This window comes from Cavia porcellus, unplaced genomic scaffold (genome assembly GCF_034190915.1).
Source record: "Cavia porcellus strain 051 isolate PalLab524CR breed Dunkin Hartley unplaced genomic scaffold, mCavPor4.1 scaffold_19, whole genome shotgun sequence".
NCBI lineage: Eukaryota > Metazoa > Chordata > Mammalia > Rodentia > Caviidae > Cavia > Cavia porcellus.
Genome location: NW_026947502.1, coordinates 26,507,014 through 26,518,298, shown reverse-complemented (window position 1 = coordinate 26,518,298; position 11,285 = coordinate 26,507,014). Strand labels below are relative to the sequence as shown.

Below are 11,285 nucleotides of genomic sequence, written 5' to 3'. Positions count from 1 at the left end.
AACTAATCCAAGGTCACAGAGTCCATGCACTGGAGAGCAAGGGTTGGAACCCAGGAGTCTGGCTTTCCAGTCGGGCTCTGGACTGCGGCTCCCAAGGACAGCGACGTGGGAGCGCAGCCCCTTGTCAGTCAATGAACGGACGGCGGAGGCGAACGCATCGTCTTCCCGGTGCGACGCCTCAGCAGTGGGACAAAGGCCCGGCAGGGGCCGGACGTGACCGGCGGGGGCCGCGCCGGCCCTTTAAGGGGGACGGGCCGGGGGCGTGCCGGGGGCGGGGCGGGGGCGGGGAGAGGGCGTGCCGGGGGCGGGGCGGCCGCGGGGTGGCCGAGGGCGCGCGGAGCGGAGGGCGGCGGCGGCGGCGCCAGTGCTCGGCCCTCGGATCGTGCTCGGCCCGGCTCCCGGCCCGCGGCGCCCACCGACCCTGTGCCCCGCCCGTGGACCACCGGCCATGCCGCCGCGGCGCAGCATCGTGGAGGTGAAAGTGCTGGACGTGCAGAAGCGGCGAGTGCCCAACAAGCATTATGTGAGTGCGCGCCCCACGCCCCCTCGCGCCCGCGCCCCGCAGGCCGCCGAGGCCCGGGCTGGCAAACTTCTGCCTCCCGCGCGGCCCGCCCTGCCCTCCCGCGCCGCTGCCCGGTGCCCGGCCCCCCACCGCTGCCCTCCGCCTTGGCCCTTCTCCCCGCCGCCCCTCCTCCCGCCGCCCCCTGCTGGCTGCGTGGCCGCGCCCCTCTTCCCGTCTCCCCCAGGCCCCTCGCCCTCACCCAGTCCGGCTCCTCCGGGGAGAAGTCTAACCCCAGCCGGTGTAGAAAACCGGGAGACAGGAAGGGAGAAGAGACAGGCCGCCCCGCCTGGTCCAGAGGCCCCCAGACCCGCAGTGCCCAGCCACAGGTACCCCTCTGGGAATTGCCAAGTTTGGCTGGGTCCTTCGGGGAGAGCCAGCCTGAGCGAGGCATGGATTCGATCATTGGAATGCCCTCCTCTCTCCAGTAACTTCCTTTTAAAAATGTCCCAAAATTTCCTCCTGGCTTCTCCTTCTGTAAAACGAGAATCTTGTTTGAAGTGCCCAAGGATTTGAGAAATGGGCCCATAGCATCATTTTGCAGATGGGCAGACTGAGGCTTCAAGAGGCTACAGGTTCCAGAACACAGCTCCGTTCAGGCCTCCCCTCCTTCTGGAAGGTGTGCCTGATCTGCCCAGGGACCACCTGCAGGTGACAAGTGGTTCCCACAGCAGTTTGGGGTCCCTGTCCCTGGGTTCAGCTGGCCCTGGGCCCACCCTGGAGCTTGTAGGTAGTGCCTCCAGAGGAGGCTTGGGGAAGACCTCCCTCCATAAAGGGGGGCTCTGTTGTCTGGCAGGGAGTAGTGGACAGTGGCAGAGCAAGCTGGGGAAGTTAACCAGGAAGGAGGGAGGGAAAAAATCCTAACAAAGAAGTGCAGAACAATGACTAGAAAAGGGCGTTGGCCAGCTAAATTCATTCCTCGCCTCCAGGGAAGCTGTCCTAGGATCTGTTTTTAAGGGACTCCTCTTTACAAAGCAGATCTCTGTGCCTTCCTTGAGTAGCCCATAAAATTTGGAAAGGAGATAGCTGGGACTCCACGGTGCACTCCAGGAGAAGGGGTGTGCTGTGGAGTCTGTATTGTTATTGGCTGGGCAGCCAGCTATTCACCCCTGAGCCAGGCGTGGGAAGCTATTTCCTGGACCTGTGGCATCTTGAAATAGAGTGAAGTTTCCCCCTGATTCCAGGGCCCAGTGCCGAGCTAAATCATCCCTCACCTTTTGTTTTTTTCATTAACTGTTTAAAATGCTACCAGATCTTGGTTTCTTGTTGGAGCCTGTTGACTAGTTAAATGAGTTGTCTCTGTGTACGGGGACAGTTTCCACAACATGGCAATGAGAGGAACTAATCCAATCCATGCTGTCTTCGAGCAGGTCTGTGAGCTGGATAGATACAGCCACCAAGGACTGGGGATCTCTTCCTCCACTCCCTCGCTTCTGTCACACATATTCACATGGCAGTAGTTCTTAACCCATTTGACAGATGGGGATACTAAGGCTCAGTTAGGTAAAGTCGTACACCAGAGGTAAATCCAGGTCTGTTGGACCCAAAAAGTATTCCACCAAACCACACCACTTCCTAGATCCCATGCCCTCGTGGTCTCCCTGGACTAAGACGCTCCTAAAGCTAAGCAGTCTGCTGTATTATTGGTGATGAGCCAAAGTGTTTATTTCCCTGCCACAGGTTTTGGCGTGTTTTACAATTTTGAGGGGCATCTTTTTAAGCTTTTAGACCCTTTAAGGGGCCCACTGGAAAAGTATATATTAAAACACTGGCTGGGGTTCAGATCTCGACTGTACAGCTTGCTAGCTGTGTGGCATGAGCCTCAGTTTCCTCACCTGTAAAACGGGGTGTTGGTGAGAGAGCAAGTGACTGGCAGGAGTAGAGTCTGTGACTGTTGTGCCCCAGCCTGCCTGCCAGTGGTGGCCGGGTCACTGGTTGGGAACATGGCGAAAGCAGATGGGGGAGGGGGAGTTTCTTCCAGGACGTGTTATGCGGTGTGTGAGTTTAGTCACGCCTATGATTCAGGGGCTCGCTCCGAGCAGGCCTTTGGGGCTCATCAGATGAGGGGCAGTGGTGGTGCAGTGGTAAACTGAATCATCCGCAGAAACAAAATTTACTGCCATGACAACCAGGGGTCTGAGCCCAACAGAACCCTGCTCCCACCCCGCATACCCTGGAAGGAAGGGCATGGGCACAGCTGTTGGCAGGCCTGGACTTGGCCTCTGGTGTGATGCCTTCCTGTCTCAAGCCACTCTGGAGAGTGTGCGTGGGGGAGCTGGGTAGTCCCGGCCTCTCCCCCTTCCTGCTGCATCCCCTTGAGCTGGTTGCTTTACTTCTCTGAGCTCATGTTCTACAAATTGTAAATACTGTTACCTCCATCTGGGATCAAGTGGCCCAACTTGAACACTGCTGACATTTTGGACCAGCTCACTTTGTTGCCAGAAGCTGTCCTATAACATTACGTTTTGCTGCATACTTGGTCTCTGCCCACTGGATGCCAATAGTACCTTTCTCACCAGTTTGGTTTCACAACCAAAAATGGGTCCAGGGGTTAATTGTTACTCTTGGTATTAGTCCAGTTTCTGTTACTGTATTAATATACTTGAGGCTAGATACTTTATAAAGCAAAGAGGTTTCATTTAGCTCATAGTTTGGGAAGCTGAGCATTCAAGGTTGGGTACTCTTACCAATTTGCGCTCTGGTAAGGACCCTCTTTGGCTGAGTCACAACATGGTGGATGACATCACAGTGGAAGAGTTCACATGGTGAGACAGGAAGCCAGAGAGACCAGGGAGGGGCTAGTCTTGCTCTTTTATACAACTCACTGTCGGGAACTACTTAATGGGTCCCACAAGAATTAAGGCGCAGTGCCTGCTGACCTGACCACTTTTCACAAGGCTCTACCTCTTAAAGATCCCACCACTTCTCACATCATCACACTGGGGATCAGACTTCTAGTACATGAATGCCTGGGGAACAAAGCCCAGCAGGCCCATCACATACCCTCTCCGCAGTCCTGATGCTGTAGAGTACCTCAGTCAGTTTTGGAGAGTCCTGACCTGCCCCGGCACCCCTCTCCCCATTTGCAGCTACCTCAGCCACTGTGGTCTGCTCATCATTCCGTTGCCTGGCCAGGAACAGGTCCTGAGTGCTGTGGGTGTCATTAGAGAGCTGTATGACCCAGATGGAGCACAAGGACTAGGCCACCGGGAACTGTCTTCTCCATGACAGCATGACACCCACTCCTGCCCTAGCCCAGCCGCCTTCACAGGGGGGCAGGGATATCCCTGCGGAGCCTCAGATCCTTACAGAGGTGATATGTCCGTCTGTTCCCGTCTGGAGAGTGCTTCCCTGAGCCCGAGGGTTTCGGGATGAATGACAAGAGGCCTCATATGATGTCCAGGGCGTCACTCCACGACTGGTTGTTTTTCAGCTTAAGTGGCAAAAAAAGAAGGACTCTGAGGACGTGGGGGGGCCTGTTGGACTCATCAGTCTCCTGCACTGGACAGGGCACACAGAACACTTTGTTTAGCACAGAGTCACTGACAGGAGCCCAGAGAAGCCGCCGGCTCTGCTGGAGCGCTTCCGAGACCTAGGGGAGCTGGCTGGTGGTCAGTGGCACAGCAGCAGCCAAAGTTGCATCTGTCACTCTAGGCCAGGCACTGCATGAGGCTCTCTCTGTGTATTTACTTCTATGAATCCAGTATTTCTACTACACAAATGCAGAAAGAAAATAAAATACATACCTATCAATACGCCTTCCAGCTCAATGCTGTGGGTCTGTGTTTGACGTATGCATTTCAGATCCATTTAGTTTTACTTTTTAAGAAGTAAACAATTAGTCCAGGCACAAGCCTGTGATCCTAGTGACCTGGAGGGTGAAGCAGGAGGGTCCTGAGTTTGAAACTAACCTGAGCAACATAGTGAGGAAAAGGAAGAAGGAAGGAATTAGCTGCCAAGCCCCCTGTATGCTCTCCACACCATACCCTACTTCCTCTGAAAACCCAGCATCTGCATTTGATTCTTTTTTTTTTTTTGTCTTTTTCCTTTTTATCGATACCGGGGATCTAACTCACAACTGCCTGCTTGCAAGGCAGGTGCTTATGCCGATGAGCTAAATCCCCAGCCCCTGCATTTGATTCTTACCATCCTCCCGCACTTTGGAAATGCGGACTGCTAGATATGGTTTCTTTTCTTTTCTTTTTCTTTTTTTTCTTTTTTTTTTTTTTTTTTTTTTTGCAGTACTGGGGATTGAACTCATGAACTTGCACTTGCCAGGCAGGCGCTTATGCCACTAAGCTAAATCCCCAGCCCTAGATATGGTTTCTTTAACAGGTTTATTGAAGTGTAATTTTAAGTGTACAGTTCACCAGTTTTGTTTTTTTTTTTAGTAAGTCACAGAGCTAAGCAAGCTTCCCTGCAGTCCAGTACCGTGCTATCACCCTAAAAAGTGCCCCTAGCACTGATTCACAAGCAGGGTCCTTTCCACTCCAGCATGAGTGTCTTTTAATATCTTTACCTTCAAACAGCCCCCCAATCTTATATCTTGAAAGTTTTAGAAATTGTAAAACACATCTCACTTTTGAGATCTGTGTTTGATACGGGTATCTCTAGTTCCTTTTAACAACCGTGTAGTATTTCATTTATGGGTACATCCCTCTTTATTTAAGCTCCTGTGGGGGCTTTTAGAATGTGCCCAGCAGTTAACTTTCTTAGAGCTACTTCCTTGCACATAAAGGGACATAAGACAGCTGGTGGGGTTTGTGTGTGTTTCACTTTGCGTTTACCTATGGGGGTCCCTGTTGCTTTGTGCCTTGCTAACTCTTACCAGACTTCAGTTTGTATCAGTGTGCTGAGTACCAAGCTGTTTCCCTGCTTGCTAGTGAGGCCAAATAGTTTTTTCACACCTTTATCAGCCATTTGAGACTTTTCTTCTGTGAACTGCTTTTTATCCTTTGTCTCTTTTTGAGTGTATTTTGTCTCCTCTTGATTTGAAGGATTTATTTATAGACCGGGGATATCAATCTTTCAGGAAGCTACATTCATGTTCCCAGCTTCCCCTTGAGCGGATTGGAGTCTCGGGGAAGTAGAGGCACGAGCTTGAGGTCACGTCGCCAGGAGTGACTGCCTGCCTGCAGAAATGAACTCGATGCCTTCTATCTGAGAAAGATAAGAGGCCACCACCATGCCAAGTAAGCTTGGTGGCTCACTGATGCTACCTGTCCCAGTTTTCTTCTATAGGAGATGTCAGGGTCACTGTGAGCTGTCCCCATCACAGTTCCTTCAGCCTGATTGATGACCTGCAGGTCATGGCAGCCCTCAGCTCTTGGCCCTCCAAGGAGGCTCTAGGTGAATTGTGCCTGTGCAGTAATGGCTTGACTGGCCCCATGCTGCCAGCCTTGGGACCTCCCCGCTGATTGCCAGGTGCTGGGAGCCTGGGGTCACTGTGCCGAGTCTGGAGGCGTTGATTGTACCTGTATTAGGTGTTGCTCATATCCTTGTCTCTACTGTGTGGAAGGCCACTGGCTGATGAGCTCAGTACTCTGGAACAAAACCTGGATCTGCCGCCCAAATTAGCTGCCTTCTGTTTTCCAGCCACCAGCTGCTTTCCTCCCCTCCTTTTCCTGGTGCCTCTTCAGTGGAAACCCGCAGGGCAGGGAGGGCAGCAAACCTGAGTGGAAAGAAATTGGATATTCGAGACAGATTTATCTAGTTTCCAGTTCTGCGTGGCCTTGGCCAGCTCAAGTAATCCCTGGCTTTAGTTTCTACCTTAAAATGAGTGCAGCAATTTCTGAGATAGTCTTTGAGCACGCCCACACTCAATCAGAACTCCATCTCTGCTCTTTTTTAATCCACTTATGTATCCTCCCTGTGCTGGGTGCCTTGTGAACATGCTGCCTGAGCGTCTGTAAAATGGGTACATCATCAGATTCCCCTCCAAGTGCGAGTGGTTGTCAGGTTTTCCTCCAGACCATGCTGAACCTGATGCCTTGTGTTTGAAAGGCATGCGGTGAAGAGTAATCATGAAAATCCTGTTGAAGATAATAGCTGCGATTTAAACCTCTGCCTCTTTCCTACCTGCTGCCCTGCGGACATGCTGCAGCTGGGAGAAGCCTGTGAGCAAGGCAGAGCCATTTCGACCTATTCCATGGGTGGTGTTTTGTCCTACAGCGTGTCCATAGCGCACAAGAGTTGTGTCCCCTGAGGGCCCCGGTGGGGTTTCGTAAGTGGCTGATTTCCTGTGGGTGCCTATTATGGAAGCAGCCTGTGCCAAGTGAACAGCAAGCAGAGGGCTTCTTTGTGTTAATGTTCTTTAAGATGCTGTGCTAGGATTTCATCAGCTGTGCTCTGTCATCGCAGTGTTCATGCTGCCCTGTCCCCCAAATGTGTCATCTCAGTGGGAGATGCCCAGCCTACTTCTCTTGCATTCTGGGCTCCTGCAGGTGTCTCTATCATATCTTTGAATTACTTATTACCATCATTCAGGCTTTGTATCTGTGCTTCTGGTGAGTGGAGAAGTAATATTAGACAGCTTGGGTTCTAATCCTTACTTCCTACCAACTGTGTGGCCTTGGGCATATTCATTACCCTCTCTGTGCTTCAGCGTCCTCATCCATAAAATGGGTTAATAATGGCACCAATTTGATAGATCTAAAGTAAAGCTTAAATGATTCTAGTCTCTAGTCTGGGTTTGAAAACAGGGAGCTGTATTAAGAACATCCAAATATAGTGTCATTTATGTTAATGAAAAGTTGGTAACCATTTAAACATCCATCAGTGGAGAAGATAAATAAAATGTATTAACCCACGTGCTGGAGTCCCATCCAGCTGGTAAGAATCAGTGCCTTCAGTCGTGGCACTGGTTGTAGCACAGTGTGCCCAGGCTGGTTCCCACCGAAGGGTGGAAATGCATGTCTACAAGGGCCCAGAAATAGCGCTGATAAAATATAGGTTGCATTTTTTTCCTTCCTGTCTGTGCTTTTTTTCTGTTTTCCAAATGTGCTACAGTGAACGCATAGTCCTGTTTTTAGTAAAAATTTTTTAAAAACTCAAAACAGCAAATGTTCATTTTGAAAAAGAAATCGTGCCAAGCTGCGGTGGCTCCGACAGGTCCCCACATCCTGCTGCCCGCCCCGCCCAGTTCTTCTGAAGGATCCTCGCCACAGGCAGGCCCGCGAGAGCCGGCCTCTGAGGCCCTTGGAGGCAGGCGCTCGCCTGGAAGACTGCTTTCCCACTCAAGCCTCAGAGGGAGGTCTGGGGATGTGGCTTCCAGCCGTCAGCTGAAGCAGTGGAAAGTGATGAGTTTGAAAAACCGTCAGGGAAACCAGGGCGGCGTTTTCCAAGTTACAGCGCTCCCTGCTCAGCCAGGCCAGCCCTGGTCTTTCTTTCCCACAGTGCCTGCAGTGGGAAGGGGTGGGAGGAATTGCAGTCCTGATCAGGCAGAGCCAGCACGGTCTGTACCTGAGGTCACACACCAAGAAAGGTTGTGCAGGTTAGGGGTGTGCCCTGCACCCCACTCTCCTGCACATTGCAGAACGCATTCGCTCGTCACCATTCAAACACACACAAGTCAGCGAGCAGTGCAGTTAACGCACTGCCAGAAAAGGACCAGAGTGACCACGTCATTTGCTGGACTTCTCATCTGTACACTCATATCCTGGTTGTGAATTGTGCATCCTTTTTTTCCTTAGATGAAGAACTAGCGGGAGGGCTGGTCTTGCTTTGCATGACTCAGTTGTCGGCTTCCCAGCTGTGGGTCTCTGCAGCTGCAGGAAAAGGGATCTGCCAGCACCTGAGCAGCCTGTTTATGTGCTGGGTCCCCAGCAGTGAGGTGACAAAGGAAGAGAGGCTTGTTCAGAAGACCATGTGGCTACTGCAGTCCAAAGCTGGATTCTTGTCTGGTTCTGCCTTTTATTTTCTGCAAGCCCTGAGCCTTCTCCTCTGGAAAGTGATAGACTTGTTGGAGGGGGTTAGAGAGGTTTTATGTGGGAGGACAGCACTGTTGGGACAGATGACTTTGGAGTTTACCGGTCTGGAAAGCTGCCCCAAAGCCAAGGCCCCTTTTTCTAGAGTGTTTCCTGGAGCCCTTGTACAGACAGCCATACCCAGGCTGGAGCTGGCATCCCTTGCCCCTGGTATGAAATGGGAACCAGCTGCTGGGATAGACCAGGAGGCTCCGTGCTACCACAGTGCTGTCGTGTAGACACCCCCCGCCACCCCCACCACACACACAGACACATACTTTGTCTGCTAGGAATTTGTAGACCCCAGCTTTGCTACAGGTCATAGCTCCTGTGCCTTGGTTCCGAGCCACCGGGCATTCTCCCCTTTGCCTACTGGTCCATGTGCATACCTGTAGACAGCCATAATTACATGGACTCCTTCAGAGAGGTCAAAAAAAAGGACAGGAAGTGGGCAGAGTATGGCCACCTGTTGCTGTGACACTGTCTCAGGCAGTCCCAGGGCTGAGGATTACCCAGTTCAGCAAATGAAGAGACAGGACTCCCAGCGTAATTTGAGTTTCAGTTAAACATGCAGTATGTGGAGCATACTTATACTAAACAGTGGGTCCTCATTTATCTGGAATTGAAATTTCATTGGCATCTTGTACATTCTCCAGTACTGCCAGAACCACCATTTTGGAAAAATAACCACCAAGGAGAAACCTTCCTGCATTGTGGTATCAGCAGTATCGCTAGAGAATTTATGGAATAAACACAGTTGTTCCAAAGGGCAAGCACATACAAGCACAGGGGTGCTGTCTGCATAAGCCGAATAGAAGAGAGCAAGGTCCTGAGAGAGAGAAACTGGCAGACGGGTCCCTGGGGCCTGGTCAGAGGCTTGTGTCCTTGGCTTCTGGGAGACTTGGTCTTGGAGAAGGAAGACAGCATCGTGGATCCTGAGGCTGACAGCACATAAGGGTAAAGGAATTTCCAGCAGAGAGAACCCCATAGTGAAGAAGCAGGGGTGATTGCAGGTGACATTTTAAAAAGCAGGAGATACTTGAGTGATGGAGATGGATAGGAGGAGGCAAGAAAGCCCTGGAGGTTCCTGACTGTTCTGGGAGCCACAGAAGACTAAATGGTAGGGCTCTGCCTTCAGGAGCCCACAGCCCCAGGCCAGTACCTTTGGTGTGTGGAGCCAGCAGAGGTGGCTCAGGGTGGCAGCCTCCAGGAAGCTGAGAGGAGCAGACACTCAGGGTGGGCAGGAGAATGGAGAGGAGAGTGTGGAGCTGCACAGACTTGGGAGCAACTACCCAGATGGAGGCCTGCATGAGGACAGTGGTGCCCAAGTTAGGGAGGGAAGGGATTGGGAAAGCCAGTGGGAATTCCGAAATTTAAGGAGTGGGGAGAAGCTTGTTTTGTTCTCAGTATTTAGTAAAAATGATAGCCGGGCATGGTGGCACATGCTTGTAATCCCTGCACTCAGGAGGCTGAGGCAGGAGGATCATTGCAAGTTCAAGACCTGCCTGAGCTACAAAGTGAGCTCAAGGCCAGCCTGAACTGCATAGCAAGACCCTGTCTCAAAAAAAAAATTGATAATAATATATTGTTATTATTGTAGAATAGCTGTCGTTTCTTTTTACTTCTCATGTGTGAGGGTCTCCCTGCTTCCTGTCACTAAATCAGTGTAGCAGCTCTTAGATAAGGAGTTAAGACCCAGGAGTTAGGATTACAAGTGACAGAAACAAACCCGACCAACTTAAGCTAAAGAGAATATATTGGGAAAATGGGACTGGCAGAACCAAGGAAGAAGCCTAACACCCAGTCTTCGGAAGCGGCAAGTAGAAGTGTCCGTGGAGTGGACATCGTGAGAGGCAGACATCTGCTCCATGTAGTCACACCTGGTGACCACTCAAGTCCTGTTCCGGGAAGAAAGCATCAGATTGGCCCAGCCAGGTTACCCGACGTCTGTCAGGTGGCAGTGGAGTATCCTGGCTGATAGACCCACTGGCTGGGAGATGAGAGGTGAAAGCAGATTCCAGGCAGTGTTGCAGGCAGGAGGGGACACAGAGTCAGGGAAGGTGGGAACAGGAGGTGTCTGCCACTTGGGGGTGATACTACCTCAGTTCACAAACACAGGAACGGAGGCTTAAAGAGGTAAAGTAATTCACCCTGGACCACACTTGTCCCTGCTTCCGGTCACTAACAGTGAGTAACGGTGCGTCAGCCTCCCCCACCCTGCTCCCCACTCAGGAAACATTGTCGTGGAGCACACAAGGACACTGTGTTTAGGTTCTGCTTCGTTAAGACTTCTGCCCACAGTGCTGGCAGAGCAAGCTAGACCCTAAGCAGTGGAGTCACCATTTCCTCCTCTCTGGCCAAGGTGTGAATCAGCAGCCTGTGGTCTTGGGCCACCCCTGGCTTCCAGTCAGTTCTACAGATCTGAGTTTATTGTCTTTTCTGGACCAGTCCTGGCTCAGGGCCAGAGAGGCTGAGGTGACCACGCATGGTCTTGTCCTCTGAGAGGTCACTCTCTGTTTGAAATGTTTCAGTCATAGGGCTGGATGGGGCTGTGAAGTCAGGGCAGGGCTCAGAGCCCAGGCTACCCATCCTCCCCTGGGACAGAGGTGCACTGTCAGCTGGGGTCAGGAAGAGAGGGGAGCTCCGAATTGGGAAGGCCAAGTGGTGGGTGTGGCTCCTTGAACTTGGATGGGGATATTTACACCTTCATTTTCAAAACCTCCAATGAAATTTAGCATTGTCTCGTATTATGAATGAAGGCA

General features: G+C 51.7%; 1 protein-coding gene across 2 annotated transcripts in view; it reads left to right on the top strand.

Moving 5' to 3' along the window:
* Positions 1–322: 322 nt before the first annotated feature.
* Sh3pxd2b (SH3 and PX domains 2B) overlaps positions 323–11,285 on the top strand; it is a 105,922-nt gene continuing 94,959 nt past the window's right edge. Inside the window, exon 1 of one of the 2 annotated variants that reach the window (XM_063230790.1) lies at positions 323–523. In XM_063230790.1, coding sequence (XP_063086860.1) covers positions 449–523 — 75 coding nt within the window. In that variant the 5' untranslated portion in view covers positions 323–448. The remainder of the gene's footprint in view (positions 524–11,285) is intronic. The other variant, XM_063230791.1, reaches the window with a different exon arrangement.